The sequence below is a fragment of the Mus pahari genome, chromosome 14 (genome assembly GCF_900095145.1).
Source record: "Mus pahari chromosome 14, PAHARI_EIJ_v1.1, whole genome shotgun sequence".
In the NCBI taxonomy this organism is placed as follows: Eukaryota; Metazoa; Chordata; class Mammalia; order Rodentia; family Muridae; genus Mus; species Mus pahari.
Genome location: NC_034603.1, coordinates 55,276,231 through 55,292,085, shown reverse-complemented (window position 1 = coordinate 55,292,085; position 15,855 = coordinate 55,276,231). Strand labels below are relative to the sequence as shown.

General features: G+C 40.9%; 1 protein-coding gene and 1 pseudogene across 2 annotated transcripts in view; one reads left to right on the top strand and one right to left on the bottom strand.

Moving 5' to 3' along the window:
* The window catches only part of Hsf5 (heat shock transcription factor 5), a 46,985-nt gene that overhangs the window by 12,143 nt on the left and 18,987 nt on the right, over positions 1 to 15,855 (bottom strand). The window contains exons 4-5 of the mRNA XM_021213463.1: positions 12,381 to 12,902; positions 10,264 to 10,438 (exon numbers count right to left, since the gene is read on the bottom strand). Of these exons, the coding sequence (XP_021069122.1) occupies positions 10,264 to 10,438; positions 12,381 to 12,902 (697 nt within the window). The remainder of the gene's footprint in view (positions 1 to 10,263; positions 10,439 to 12,380; positions 12,903 to 15,855) is intronic.
* LOC110331146 lies at positions 7,971 to 9,302 on the top strand (annotated as a pseudogene). Its single transcript, XR_002381001.1, has 2 exons — positions 7,971 to 8,088; positions 8,571 to 9,302. The product of XR_002381001.1 is annotated as a phosphatidylinositol transfer protein alpha isoform pseudogene (transcript).

Here is a 15,855-nt window from a genome sequence, read left to right as displayed (position 1 = left end):
TACCACAGGTCCTATTAGGGTGTGACTCTCTTTGTGAGGGGGCAGCTTGGTGTTGTTTAGGTTAGGGGAGATGACGCTTCAAGGATACCAGAAAAAAACTATCTCAGTGCCTCTGTCCAAGGATAATAGGATTTTGGCATGGGAAAAGAGGAGAAAAAGACATTGGATGAAACTGCAAAGAGAATGTAACAGGGCAGAAAGATATAATGACTAATGATAAATAGGACGACAAATAATAAAGTGACCTAAGTCCTTTTAAAAGAAAGATGAGGCCAGACATGGCAATGGCAGCACAATGAATTCCAGCAATCGGGTGGCGGCAGGATGGTCAGAGTGTACATTACCTTTCCAAAGGACTTGACTTCAATTTTCAGCACCCACACTGGAAAGCTCCCAACTGTCTGTGACTCCAGCCTCAGCAGGCGTCTGCAGTAACGCGCTTACCCTCCTACGTGTGTGCGCACACACACGCCATGTGTGTTTAAACATTTAAAAATGAAAAGGAGTTTAATCTTCAGCTACAGAGGGAACTAGAGGCTAGTTTGTGCTGCATGAGACCTTATCTCCTCAAGACAGTCAGACAGACAGACAGACAGACAGACAGACAGACAGAGAAAGAAAGAAAGGAGGGAGGCAGGGAAGGAGGGAGGGAGGAAGGGAAGGAGGAAGAGAGAGAGACAGAGAGACAGAAAGGCAAATGAGAAGGCCAGGTGTGGTGGCACGCGGGTTTCACCCCAGTACTCTGGAAGCAGGAGGAGGAGGATCTCAGATCTCTCTGGTCTACACAGTGATTTCCAGATAGCCAGGCTTACATAGAGAGACCCTGTTTCAAAAGGAATAAATCAAAAAATAAAAATAAATGACTAGGAGAGAGGGTTATCATTCCATTCTAAATTCTTTGCAGTGTTTCAAACATAATCCCTTTGTATCTCTCCCAAATTGCAGAATGTAAGCTATGTATTCAAATTCCAGGGTGAAAGCCTTAGTGGGGAGACATCAGAGAAAGGGAGCCCAGCTCTGCATCTGATATTGAATGGGCTGAAGAGTGGGCTCTGGAAGGCAAGATAAGGATCAGTCTGAGATTAAACAGACACACAAGTGCAAAAGGCCACTATGAGACCTAGAGAGTCTCAGAAATATTGAAAGGGAATTTTTGGTAAAGGATAAACTTGAATAATAATGTCTAAACCATAAAACTCAGTTTAGTATCTAAGATTTAATTACTGATTTAGAGGATTTTTTAAAAAGTACTTGGGATTACAGCTAGGACTTTACACAATATCTCTAGGCCTTGTTTTTGTTTTTATTTTTATTTTTTGCAACAAAGTCTCATAAGGTACCCTTGACCTTTTTGTTGAACAAGCAGACCTTGAACTTTTGTTTCTTCTGTTTTAGTCTCTAAATAGCTGTGATTACAGGACTGTACCACCAAGTTTATAAGTATTGGTTTTTTATAAAGATTTGCTTGTAGGGAGTCTAAGGAGGTGGGATATAGAGATTGAAACAGCCACTTTCTCCAACCACTTCTAGTGGGAGGAGGGGGGCATCAACCCACCCACAAAACCTTCCACCCCAAAATGTCCTGCCTACAAGATGTGCAGGGATAAAGATGGAGTGGAGACGGAGGGAACAGCCAATCAATGAGTGGCCCAATTTGAGACCCATCCCAAGGGAGAGAGCCAACCTCTGACACTAATAAATAATACTCTCCTAGGCTTACAGACAAGAATTTAGCTCCAGAGTGGCTTCATCCAGCTGTAGATGGAAACAAATACAGAGACCCACATCCAAGTATCAGGTAGAACTCTAGGGATCTTGTGGAAGAGTAGGGGACAGGATTGAGGGAGCCTAAGGGGTTAAGGACACCACAAGAAGACCTACAAAGTCAACTAACCTGGGGCCATGGGGGCTCACAGAGACTGATCTACCAACCAAAGAGGATGTAGGAACTGGGCCTAGGCCCCTGGACATTAGTAGCAGATGTGCAGCTTAGTCTTCATGTGGATCCCCAACAACTGGAGCAGGTGCTTCCTCTGACTCTGTTCGCTGCCATTGGATCCCTGTCCCTACCTGGTTGGGACTCAGTGGGAGAGGAGGTGCTTAGTCCTGCTGGGACCGGATATCTCAGGGTAGGGTGGTACCCGAAGGGGCTTCCCCTTCTCTGAGGAGAAGGTAAAGGGAGGAGGGTTTTCCTAGAGTGGGACTAGGAGGAGAGGAAGGAGAGGGGCTATGACTGGGATGTAACGAAAAAAGAAAAACAACAAAAGAAATGCATTTTCAATAAAAATGCAATTTTATCTAAAAAAAAAAAAAAAAAAAAGGATTTGATTGGCTGGGTGGTGGTGGCGCACTCCTTTAATCCCAGCACTGGGAGGCAGAGACAGGCTGATCTCTCAGTTCAAGGCCAACCCGGTCTACAGAGTAAGTTTCAGGACAGTCAGGGCTACACAGAGAAACCCTGTCTCAGAAAAACAAAAATAAAAAACTAGGGCTACACAGAGAAACCCTGTCTCGAAAAACCAAAATAATAATAATAATAATAAATAAAAAGCTAAAAAAAACCCAAAACAACAACAACAAAACCCCAAAAGTATGCATGTATGTATGAATGCATGCATGTATGTATGTATGAATGCATGCATACATGCATGTATGAATGAATGATGTGTGCATTTGTGTGAGTGTGTGCAATGGATGTGGAGGTACCCTCGGAGGTCAGAGGGCATCAGGCTCCCTAGAGCTTGGAGCTATTGGCGGTTGTGTCCTGACCTGTATGGATGCTGGAAACTCAATTCAAGTCCTTTGGAAGTGCTCTTAACCACTGAGCTATCTTTCTAGCCCCTGTTTCTTCTGTACTTAAAATGTTTTTCTGTCCACTTCCAAAATTATATAGAAAAATACAACAAGATGATTCAGATGGTGGACAGAGAAGCCTGTCTCCCACAATTGTTTTATGACTTTCACATACATGCTATAGCATGCACACAAATGCACATAAAAGTGAGAAAAATAAAGCACATGTAAGAATAAAAAATATAAATAGTAAAATTTCTCCATAATTACATACAAGCACATGTATGTGCATGCACCACACACATTCAAACTGCTAAGTTAAAAATATCCTATGCCCTTCAACTCTATCTTCTCAGAGGTACCCAGCACACATCAGTTTTAATCATATGTTGCCAGACTGTTCTATAATCACAGACATACATTTATCTTTGTTTCGCCCCATAAAGAGAACACTGTATGTCTACTTGCTCATTCACTTAGAACACTAAGAACCTTCAGTGATGAATTATCTGTCCATTCACAGCGGAGCAAGCATTGTTTCTTAAATGACTGTGCAGTATTTCTTCACATCAATGCATCACAACTTATCTAGCTTTTTAGCTGGGTATTTATGTCTGAATTTTTGCTATTGTTGATAACACTATAATGGGTTTCTTTTGAGTCCTTTTTATAGGAACATGTTTCCACATGACAGATTCTTAGGAGTACCATTCTTGAGTCCAAATCCATTAACATCTTAGTTGTTTACAATTGAATAATCCCAAACTCTCTACTGAAAGCTATAAAGAAGCTGGAGAGATGACTCAGTGGCTAAAAGCACTGAGAGTTCTTCTGGGGGACCTGGGGTTTGGTTCCCAGCACCCAAATGGTGACTTTAACTCCAGTTAGGGGAATCTGGTGCCCTCTTTTGGCTTATGTGGGCTAGCACGAACAAGTCACTGCTACAGCAGCTTCAGGCGACTACACTCAGACCGGTCTGAAGGGAAAAGTTGCTAAATCCCTACTTTTTGTCTGTTTTGGGATGTTGAGTATTAAACTCAAAGTCTCATGCATGCTAGCCAAAGGCACTGAGCTAGGACTCAAGCCTTTGTTTCTTCTGTTTTATGTGTTATAATTCTTATTTATATAATTACTGAAGTCTAATTTATGTCCTAATATGGATTTGGAATCTAGAAGTGGGGTACTGATACAATCCAAATTAAAATATGTAAATGGATGTATAGTTTACTGAAAAGAATGTACGCATTGGGTAGTCATACTTGAATTAAATAGCCAGTACCCAGCACAAACCACACATAGCAAAATGGCAGAACTAGCTACCAAGTACGTAGTTAGGATGCAGCAGACTACAGTGTTATGAACGTTGCTACTTATTCATCCTGGTTAGTTTTCTTTCAACTTGACACTAGCTAGAGTGATCTGGGAAAAGGAAAGTTAACTGAGAAAATGCCTTATCAGATTGTTCCAAGACTGTAGGGCATTTTTTAAATTAATGACTGAAGTCAGAGGGCCCAGATCATTGTGGGTGGTGCCACTTCTGGGCAGTATGGTTTCCATGGTATAAGAAAACAGGTTAAACAAGCCAGTAGGGTCAGCCTTCCTCTATGGTCTCTGCTCGGGTTCCTGCCCTGAGTTCTGTTTTATAATGAACTACAGCTGTCAGCAATGAAAATCTAACCACACCAAAACTTTGATAAAATCACTAATGGTAATGCCCTAGAAAATAAACCACAAAGCAAATAAGCACACAACCACAGAGGAAAAGACTAACAGAATTTACATTGTGTTGAGTTATTTCTTGCATTTAGCAAATCCCTGAAGAAGAGATGAGAGAATAGGATAAAAGCACTCAATATGCAGGAGAGACAAGGGAGTATCTCTCAATATGCAGGAGAGACAAGGGAATATCTCTCAATATGCAGGAGAGACAAGGGAATATCTCTCAATATGCAAGGAGAGACAAGGGAGCATCTCTCAATATGCAAGGAGAGACAAGGGAGCATCTCTCAATATGCAGGAGAGACAAGGGAGCATCTCTCAATATGCAAGGAGAGACAAGGGAGTATCTCTCAATATGCAGTAGAGACAAGGGAGCATCTCCTTTCTTCTTTTTCTTATTGCAACAGGGTTTCATTTAACCCAAGCTGAGTTTTCTTTAGCTGAACTCCTGATCCTTCTGTCTCTACTTACTTCTAGAGAGCTGGAATTACAAACTCACAAAACCATGTCTTGTTTACAAAGTGTTGGAGATCAAATCCACAGGGCTTCATACATGTTAGGTAAGCATTCCATCTACTAGCTATTGCCTGGAAGGAAATATTTCTTTGTCAATGGTTGACAGAATATTGATTAGGGTTCAGTTGTTTTGACCATGTATCCAACTGCTTCAGAATCCCAATCTTGAGAAGTAGTAGAAAGTGATTTCACAAAGGGCCAGAGGCTGGAGATACGACTCAGCAGGTAAGATTGGACCCAAGTCAGGTAGTTAACACCCACCTGTAACTCCAGGTTGAGGGAATCTAATGCCCTTTTCTGGTCTCCATAAGCACTGCACTTATGCACAAAGACATCCACACATGCACATAATTTAGCACATAATTTAAAATAAAGTCTTGGGAAGGAGAGCTGGCTTAATGTTTAAGAGCACTGGCTGCTCTTCAGAAGACCGGGCTTCAATTCCCAGCACCCACTTGAGCCCACAGCTATCTGTAACTCCAGTTCCAGTGAGATTGAACATCCTCTTCTGGCCTCTGCAAGCATCAGGCATGAAATGGTACACAGATGCACATGCAGGCAAAGCACCCGACCACATAAAATAAATTTTTAAAATTTAAAAATAAAGTCTTAGAAAGGGCACCCACATATTGTCAAGTGCCTTTTTCTTAGATCAGCACTTACTTCAATAATCCCTTTATTCATAAACAAAATCCCAGTAAAGAACATGTTTATTATAAGGTTTTGAAAAGTAAAAAAAAAAATCTTTAGAGAAATAATCCAATCAAATCCAATTACCGGTGTTATCTTCCAATCTAATACAGTCTTTCACATGACCCCAATATAGGTTACCATTAGGCTGAAGGGAGGGGATAAGCAAGTCAGACATCAGATACCATGTTCAGGATTAAAATGATCTAAATGAGATCTCTGGTTGCTTTAACTCTCAACAGGAACGACTAAAGGTAAGAATGCAGGTTATCTTTTTTTTTTTTAAGATTATGAGACCCATTACTATGTACAAATGTATATATGGCAATTTAAAAAAAGAAATAGTAAACCTGTTCTCCAAAGTGTGTGACTGTTCAGCCCCCACAGTAATCTTTTCGACTTCTCTAATGAGAAGCAGGCAACAAAAACTAGATTGGGTGTCTATCAAACTGACGAGGAGAAATGTGACTTATATTCACAATGGAATTTTTTTTATCCATAAAAAAGAGCAAAGTTAGGGCACTGTTGACAGCTGTGGTGGTGTGCAAACTTGACATGCATAATACTCTAGGTTCAGTCTCCAACACTTCCTCCAAGATAGAACGAAGTTATGTCGTTTGCTGGAAAACAAATGCAACTGGAGGTAATCACGCTAAGCCAATTAAGGCAGTCTCAGAAAGACAAATATCACGTTCTCTCTCGCTTGTGAGTCCCAGATTTTACATAGGTACATAAAATCACCTACACATAGAGGACATAGAAGGAGAAGCAAAGCTGTCTAGGGGATCAGAGGACTAATTGTGGAGTTAAGAAAGAAGGAAGTGGCAGGCAGAGAAACCCCTTTAAAGTTGTTGGTCAGGGGAGTCCACTAGATTTCCAAAATAATACAGGTTCTTTCTGTTGCCTCTGGTTGCCTCCCAGAGGTTGGAGGCAAGGCCCTATCCTATTGCTGAAGACCCCAGACACTTAGGACCCAGGACTTGGAGGATCTGAGCTGGATCTGACCTTCATTGTCCCAGAAGGTGCTGATTTAAGCTCAACTAAGCACGACGATGTAAACTCACAAGGCAGCTTTAGTCAAAAGATATTTTGGAGGAAGAGCTTCAGTCTGAGCATGATTTTTGTTTTCTTTCAAGGTTTTTGAGCCAGGGTCTCATTTGTGGCCTAGACTGGCCTCAAACTAACAATGCCTTGGCCTCCCAAGTGCCAGGAGTATGGTGTATGCCACTGTGACCGGCCCTGAGCACTATCTTCATGTTTTTTGAATAAATTCTCAAATAAGTTCTTAGTATTTAAAATATACATGTCTAATTTGATTAATTTATTTGCCTTTATTGCAATCATCTGAATTAACTTTAACTTGAGGTTTTGTTTTTCTCCAGTGCTATGGTTTGGCTCTAGGCAAGTATTCTACCAATAAGTTATACTGGTAACTGCATTTCATGTGTTGAGCTGGGTTCACTTTGCAGCACAGGTTAGCCTTCATCTATACTAGTAGCAGTCTTCCTGCTTCAACCTCCCAGTGCTACTATTACAGGAGTGAGCCGCTCACTGTATCTGGCTAATTTGAGAATATTACATTAGCCACTGTAAGCAAGGACTGATGGTCCATAGCCACCATCTCAGCACCCGGGAGGCAGGAGGATGACGAAGCCAAAGCCAGCCTGGGCTGCAAGTTTGGCTCCAGGTGAGTTGGGACTACATAGCAAGATCCTCTCTAAAAAGAAAAGAAAAAGAAAAATGTTTGGAGCAGAGTACAATGACTTGATTTGAATATTGGAATTTTTCTAGATTAAAAAATACAAATGTACTCAAGTCATTACCAGGAGGGATTCAAAGCTGATTATGGCACTATGTGCCTGCATATTAATAAGGGTGACTCAAAAGAATCACTGCCTGGGTTTGGGGGCGGCCTGGGATGGGCCCATCTCAGAACAAAGAACCATCTTCCAATGCTCCCGTGTCCACCAGGCAACCAGACTCTGATAGCACACATACAAAACATGCCACTTATACACATTCATGCCTTAAAGTATATTTATAATGTGCTTAAGGCAATATCTGTGGTGTCATTAAATCTTGTATCACAAATAAATATGTACCCTGTTTTCTGTTAATAAAATTTTTAGCATCTGAAGATGATTATTAAATTACCCTTCATCTAAATTCTTTACTTTTCTTTAATATATTCAATATTTTGACGGTCCAGTTCTTTCATTTGTTTATTGTGAATATGTGGAGGTGTAAGGGGGATGCACACGCAGTCACACCGGGGCTGGAAGGCTTCGGGTATCTCTATCAACTCTCCACCTTATTTCCTTGAATACGAGACAGGGGCTCTTCATGAACCAGGAACTAGGCTGGTGGCCAGTGAGCCCCAGCAATCAGCTCTAGGGTTAGAGCAGCGTGAGGACTGGCCCAGCTTTTAAAAATGTGAATGGTGCTGTGGATATGACCATAAAGAAATTCCCATGGGGACTTGAGTGTTGGGAACATTTGTTGATGAATAGCTAATCCTTACCCATGTTCTTATGCAGGGCTGGATGACATTTGAGAAAGGTGACCTGGATGGACAGCAAAGGAATCAAATCCCTTTAATAAGAATTTATTTGACTTAATTTTTAAAAATAAATAACAGTAAAAAAAAAAATGTGAATGGAGGCCCCGCCCCCGCTCAGCACTGCGGAACCGGCAAGGAAGGTGGCAAGGCCAGGGCAGGACAGCAGAAGCCCGCAGGGCGACCGAGCGAGAACAGCAGGGACAGAGCAGACAAAGACAATGGCGCACAGGCAGCGAGCGGGCAGGGCTGGGCCACCGGGAAGCTGGCGGGAGGTAGGGCTGGCGGCTGGCAGCTGTGGAGCCGCGAAGCGACCTGGTGCTGCTCAAGGAGCATCAGGCCATCTTGCCTGTGTCTGTAGATGAGTATCAAGTGGGGCAGCTGTATTCTGTGGTTGAAGCAAGTGAAAATGAAACTGGTGGTGGGGAAGGTGTGGAGGTCCTGGTGAATGAGCCCTATGAGAAGGACGATGGAGAGAAAGGCCAGTACATACACAAGGTCTACCACTTACAGAGTAAAGTACTCACATTGTTCAAATGCTGGCCCTAGAAGGCATCCTGAATATACACAAGAAAACCTGGAATGACCTTGGAACCAGAAGAATGTGCATAAAGCCTGGGGCATGGAAACATGTAGAGAAATATATATCATCAAAGCCAAGTACTTATCAAGGGTTACAAGGCAGAGGAAGACCCAGCAAAACTTAAATCTATCAAAACAGGACGAGGACCACTGGACCCAAATCGGAAGCAAGAACTTGTCAATCGGAAAGACTGCCCATATATGTGTGCATACAAACTAGTTACTGTCAAGTTCAAGTGGTGGGGCTTGCAGAACAAAGTGGAAAACTTTATACATAAGCAAGAGAAGCGTTTGTTTACAAACTTCCACAGGCAGCTGTTCTGTTGGTTCAATAAATGGGTTGATCTGTCTATGGATCAATGAATGGGTTGATCTGACTATGGATGACATTCGGAGGATGGAAGAAGAGACAAAAGGACCCAGTGACAGGACCGACAGCAGATGACTTGTGCTACCACCCTTTCTGCTCTTTTTGCAAGACAGTGGTCAACAGGAAGGCCCAGCAGCTCCTCCCTCCTGAGTGGCAGGCCATCTTCGGATGTAGCCTTTCTGTGCTCATTCTTCAGGCAACTTCCAATCCCTTACTATAGCTATTTCTAGATGCCCTTTAACATTATGAACAAATAGACCGTCTGGTATTATAAAGCCTATGTGTGCGGGAGCCTGATCCTCTAAGATCTATGGTGTAGCTACTGTGTTTACAGCTCATCCCCTCTCCACTGTGCTCTGACCCTCCCCCTTTATTTCCAAGTGACGTTCTTAGTCTTTCCAATGAGCTGCCTTTTGTGATGTGATTATTTAAGCTCACTTATTTCAGTCTTGGGATAAACTGAGCTATTTTGCTTCCTGGGCAGATCTTTGGCAATGTTGAATATTAACTTGGGGAGAGAGGAGGAGTTAAAAATACAGAGACACCTTCCCCCAGCTCCTCACAATAGGAATGTAGCTTCAGAACCCTGACCTCTGCCACTAGTAACTAACTAACCTCTTGTTCGCAGGCTCTAAGAACCAAGAAGGTACCCAAGGCCCAGCCAGTCTCAGAAAATTTAGCAAATAATAAATAACCCCAACTGGAGTCAAAACAAAACAACTGAGCAGAGAGTGGAGCTCAGGCCCTCGCACTTAAGCAGTGAGCACTTTTCCTTGCCGAGTCATCTTCCCAAGTCCTCTGAAACCTCATGTTCTTATATGCAGTGTTAGGAAAACAACTATTTTATATACATTTCAAAGGTAGCTAAGAATACTAGTTTAAACTACAATTATATAAAACCACATGAGAGACATAATACAACTATAAACAATAAAGATACATAAAAATATCATTCATATATGAATGATATACCGAGGTTCAGTTCCTAGCATTTTAGAGCTATACATTCTAGAACGTAAAACTATTTCATCCTTACCAGGGGACTTTCCTTGCGAGTTGCTTCTTCGTTCTCTGTATCTAGCTGGAGTGGATAAACCTGTGTCTTTAGTAGACTTGTTAGCAGGCCCCATTTCTGAAATAAGGAATCCCATTTGTTCTGAAGGCAAGATATTCTCCGGGGGATTGGTCTGGCATTTTATACTGCTATCCACCTAAAATATTAAACACACTTATTATTCTTATACTTAACTCCAGATACCTACTAAAGGGTAATATATATTATCAAAGACATCCTTTTAAAGGACAGGATCCCACAAACATGTTTTCCTGCCTGTGAAGGTCATTACCCTTGATTGTGTTGACTTACCCATATTCAAGAATAAGACATGGGTTTCCCAGATCTTCAAGCCCTTGAAATGCATACGAAGCTAAACTATTTACTGATGAGCATATCATGAGGCTGTATGCTTTTAATGACTTACAATATAGTAAGACATTTAAACACAATTGGTGAAAGCCATTATGTATCCCTACCTAGTTGACACTGGGATGTCACAGATAGGCAGGTGTCAGTGGGGAATGGACACTATTTTTCTAGTTTTGTATTCTGTACTAAATATATTATCAAAATCACGTATACCTCATTCTCTATAAAATCTCTATCCATCCTCCTTTAGAGTTTCTTTGGTTCCAAAATGTTCTTTGGAATGTTAAAACCCTTGGTCAAAATAACAAACTTCTACCATGTTGTTCTTTATAAGTTTATTTAAAATATAACTACATTATGAAATAAAGCTAAAAGTTAAAATTCAGCTTTCAAAAAGAGCTACAATAGTCAAGTATATTAAAGAAACCACTGTGTATATGCAGTTCAAGACATGCAATCCAGTAGTTTACATTTAATTATGAAGACACAAAAGCTTTTATTTCTATAGGAATGCTTAAAATGAGGCTACCTTTACTGAAATTATATCATCATAACACATAGTTTAATGATCTCAAAAAGGACAATGAATTGACAGAAATCTAAATGCATTTAGGATAAGGGTATAACCCAGTGGTACAATGCTTGCCTAGGTAGTGAAATTATATCAGCTGGGCATATCTTTTAGTGTATCCAAATACAATAGCTTAACCAGAAGGAGCAAAGGTCTGTATTCCATCCCGTTAGTACTATCACCTCCCACTACCCCCCCCACTACCCCCGACCACTACCCTCCACCAAAGTCAGGGGGAGAAAATAAAATGAAAATTTTTATACTTAAATATTATATACATAGAAATATTTTTAAAAGAACTACATACAACAGTACCCTATACAGCAAACAAAATGAATCAGGTATGATGACATATGCCTATTATTCCATTACCTGAGAGGGAAGAGGAGGATACACAGGTCCAAGTTATTCCTGGCTAAAATGTGAATTCCAGGTCAACATGGACTGCAGGGCTATGCTGGTCTGTATACAGTAATTATAGATTTTCCTTATTTTCTTGGATTGAATATCACACCATCACCCAGGTGGCACACCTCCCTCCTCAGCATCCCAGGACATACTTCGGGTGTACTTTTCATTAACTAGTTTTTGTTTGGTTAGTAATGCAAGATTTGTAAGAAATATGAACCCAGTAAAGTCATTAATAGCATTTTGTGACATTATAAAAAAAATAAAGTAAGAAATTGGGGCTAGAGAGATGGCTCAGCAATTGAAAGCACTGCTGCTCTTGCAGAGGACCCAGGTTCAGTTCCCAGGCTAGCCTTGAACTCACTATCTATAGCTCAGCCTGGCCTCAGACTCTCAGCAATCCTCCTGCTTCCACCTCTTAAGTGCTAGGATATAGGCATGTGCCACCAGCCTAAAAATAGCATTTAGACCTTAGTCAATCAATTTGCCTCTCTAGAGGTTCATTTCAGACTATACCACAGTTGGAGAATGGCTAGGGCTAAAGTAACTTCTTCTGAGGGCTTTCTTTTTTTCTTTTTCTTTCTTTTTCTTTTTCTTTTTTTGCTTAACTACTGGGACATGATCCCTTTGGAAACCACAATGAACTGACATTAAACACAATAACATTTAGAAAAACTCCTCACTAACATCTTTAGCAAAAAACAATGTATGCTGTGGGCTTAGTTAGTATTCTTGGTTGTGCTCTTACCTGCTGTGTGCTGAATGGTAGCCCTTCCTGCACAAATACTACTGAAGATGGAGATGGGTTATGATTTAGCTGCTCCTTCAGTTTGACATGAGTTTGTTGGATGGTTGCAGATTCCTGCATTGTGCTATTTTCCAAAGGTTGAGCTGTGTGGATGGTATAGATGTACTCAGGTGACTGTGGTAGAGAGCAGGTAATTGCTTGTTCTGTTCCAACCACAAAAGACGTAATATCTGAGCCTACAGGAGTGAGTGGCTCCAGCTGGCTAGCCTGACTGCTGGAAGATGGGTTGCTGCTGTTTGCACTGGGTAAGATATGCTGGCCTCTGTTAGCCTGAGATGACGGACACTGAGTCTCAACAGGCTCCACCTTTACCATCTCCAGCTTAGGGGAGGAGTGCAACTCATCTACTATCTGAAAGACAGCCTCTAGATTTACTTCTGTCTTTTTATTTTCATCAGTAGCACTGCAAGGCCAATTAGAAGGCAGAAATTCAACTGGATAGGAAGATTGCATTGGAGGATTCTGGGAAAAGAGAAAATAGTACTGTTTGGATAAAATCAAGTATAAAATTAAGGAGGAAAGTAGTAACATTTAAGTTCATGAATGCTAAATACAGTAAAGCTGAGCTTACTAACAAAAGTTTGAAAGTGGAGCTAGGAATGTAGCTCAATGATAGAGCAATGCCTAGCATACTCAGGTCCTAGGTTCAGTTACCAACATCACAAAAAGAAAGAAAAAACTAGAAGACTAACTTGCTTTTCAACAGTGGTAGCTTCAAATGTATTATTAGTAACATTTCCTTAATATCTATCATACCTCAACCATGTTGAGTTTAGTACAGACAGGAATGGACTGCTAGTTCTTAGGATTAAAATACATGTTAAAAGGCTATAGTACCCAAATTTGCTGACAAAATGTCTACATACTACAATCTTCCATGAAGGCTAACAAAATGTCACTTTTATTTATCATACACTAAGGCGTAAGGAGATTTTAAACACAGAATGCTCATAAGTCCATCAATCCTTCTATAAATTCAGGGGGAGGCGCTAATACTCTGTCCTAAATAACCTGGGGGGAAATGGTCGGAATGTCAAATGTCCTTTGTTCCCTGAGATTGCATTATAATAGAGCAATAGACCAGAATAGTTGTTACATTTATAGCTTGAACATGTCTTCTCCTGGCAGAGTAAGGTGGAACACACCTCTCTAATCCCAGCTTTGGGAAGCAGAGACAGGAGGATCATCGTAAGTTTAAGGCCAGAGAGATCTACATAGTCAGTCTCAGGACAGCCAGGGCCACATAGCCTGTGTTTCAAAACCCTTCAGAGGTACGTTCTTATGAACAATGCTCTAACTAGAGCAGCCATTCAATATGTGCTTTATTATAAACAAAAAAAGTCAAAGAGCTATAATTAAATAAGACATAGGAAGAGTTGACATAGCTGAATATACTCCAAGGATTGTGTAGATGTTTAGAGTAAATACTGTAACATCAAATAGGCTAAGCACCAAGTTACTACAGTCAATATCACCATTTGAGTTTAACTATGTGCTAAGTGCTTTATACAAATTACTTCATTTAATCTTCTCAAAAGCCCTATGAAATGTGATACTCTCTCTCCGCCTTTTTTTTTTTTTAAGAAAAGGACTTATACATCCAAAGCTGCCCTTGAACATCTGAGGGTGGCCTTGAACTTTGACCTTTCTATTTCTAGGATTACTGAGATTACAATCACGTGATTCATATAATGTTTATAAGGTCCTTCAGAATCCAAACTGGGGTTTCATGCATCCCTGGCGAGGACGCTGCCAACTGAGCTTCACCCTCAACCCAGTGATTTCCACTTTAAAATGATAAGCTTTACTTTCTAATTTATTTATCTACTATTGTGCTTTATGCCATGCATGGGAAGGTCAGAAGACAACTCTGAAGTCGTTCCCCTTCACTTGGCTTCTGGGAATCAAATTTAGGTTAGCGAACTTGCACTGACCCATCAGCTGCTCCTACTTTATTTTTAAAAATCATATTTGGTTTTTTGTTTGCTTGCTTGCTTGTTTGCTTTGTATTTTGTTTTGAGACAGGATCTCAATACATGGCCCAAGCTAGCTTCGAACTCACTACATAGCTCACGCTGTTCTTAAACTTGAAACCACCTGCCTGCCTCTACCTTCTGGGTGGTGGAATCCCAAGAATATGTAACCAACCATGCCTAGCTAGAAACTGATGTTGAAATAACTGGCAGAGCCTGGGAGCTTAGGTTTGCCTGATTTTGCTCCTTAGTCATGGCTCTTAACAGATCCACCTTTTTTCCTCCAGAATATTTTATTCATTCATTCATTCATTCTCTCTCTCTCTCTCTCTCTCTCTCTCTCTCTCTCTCTCTCTCTCTCTGTTTTCCAATGCCCTGTGTGTGTGTGTGTGTGTGTGTGTGTGTGTGTATGTAGGATGAAAGACAACTTGCAGGAGTCTATTTTCTTGTTGTTGTTGTTGGTTTTTCAAGACAGGGTTTCTCTGTATAGCCCTGGCTGTCCTGGAACTCACTTTGTAGACTAGGCTGGCCTCGAACTCAGAAATCTGCCTGCCTCTGCCTCCCAAGTGCTGGGATTAAAGGCCTGCATCACCATGCCCGGCTAGGAGTCTATTTTTATCTCCTTCCACTATGAGGGCCCTGAGGATTGAATTTATGAGGTCTAACTTAGTGGCAAGTGCCTTTACCTGCTGAGACATCTTGTTGACCAGTCCTACATTGACCTTTCAGGCATACCCTCACTGGTGTCAACAATGCCATTAAATGTATCACATAGATTTTTTTTTCTGAGATAGTGTTTCCCTGTGTATCCCTCCCTGGCTGTCCTAGAACTCACTCTGTAGACCAGGCTGGCCTTGAACTCAGAGATTCACCTGCCTCTGCCTCCCGAGTGCTGGGATTACTACATCTGGTACTTAGTATATTGAAAATTCAATGGAATCTTAAACATTTTGTGTCTTCCCATTTTTTAATTTTATGTATACTTATTTCCATTTTTCTTAGATTAACATGTATTGTCATCGTGTACAGTAAGAAGAGTTTATACAAATGTTCAGATAATACATAATTAAAAATTTAACATAAGACACAAACATCATCAGTATATTTGTAGTATGAACTAAATAAAAGAATAAATTTACCAACAAGAACATTTCACTGTGGTTTAAGTATATCCTTTTAGAGAAGATGGACTTAAGGTATCAGGTCTGATAATACTGGCCACCAAAAATGGCCAACTAAGCCAAATGTGGTTGCTGACATCCATCTGTAATCCCAGCATGCAGGAGGCTGAAGGATTTTTATGAGTTCAAAGAGAACCTGGGCTACATAGGAATTCCAGAAGAGCATAGGCTATAGAAGGAGACCTTGGAAGGAAGGAAGGAAGGAAGGAAGGAAGGAAGGAAGGAAGGAAGGAAGGAAGGAAGGAAGAAGGAAGGAAGGAA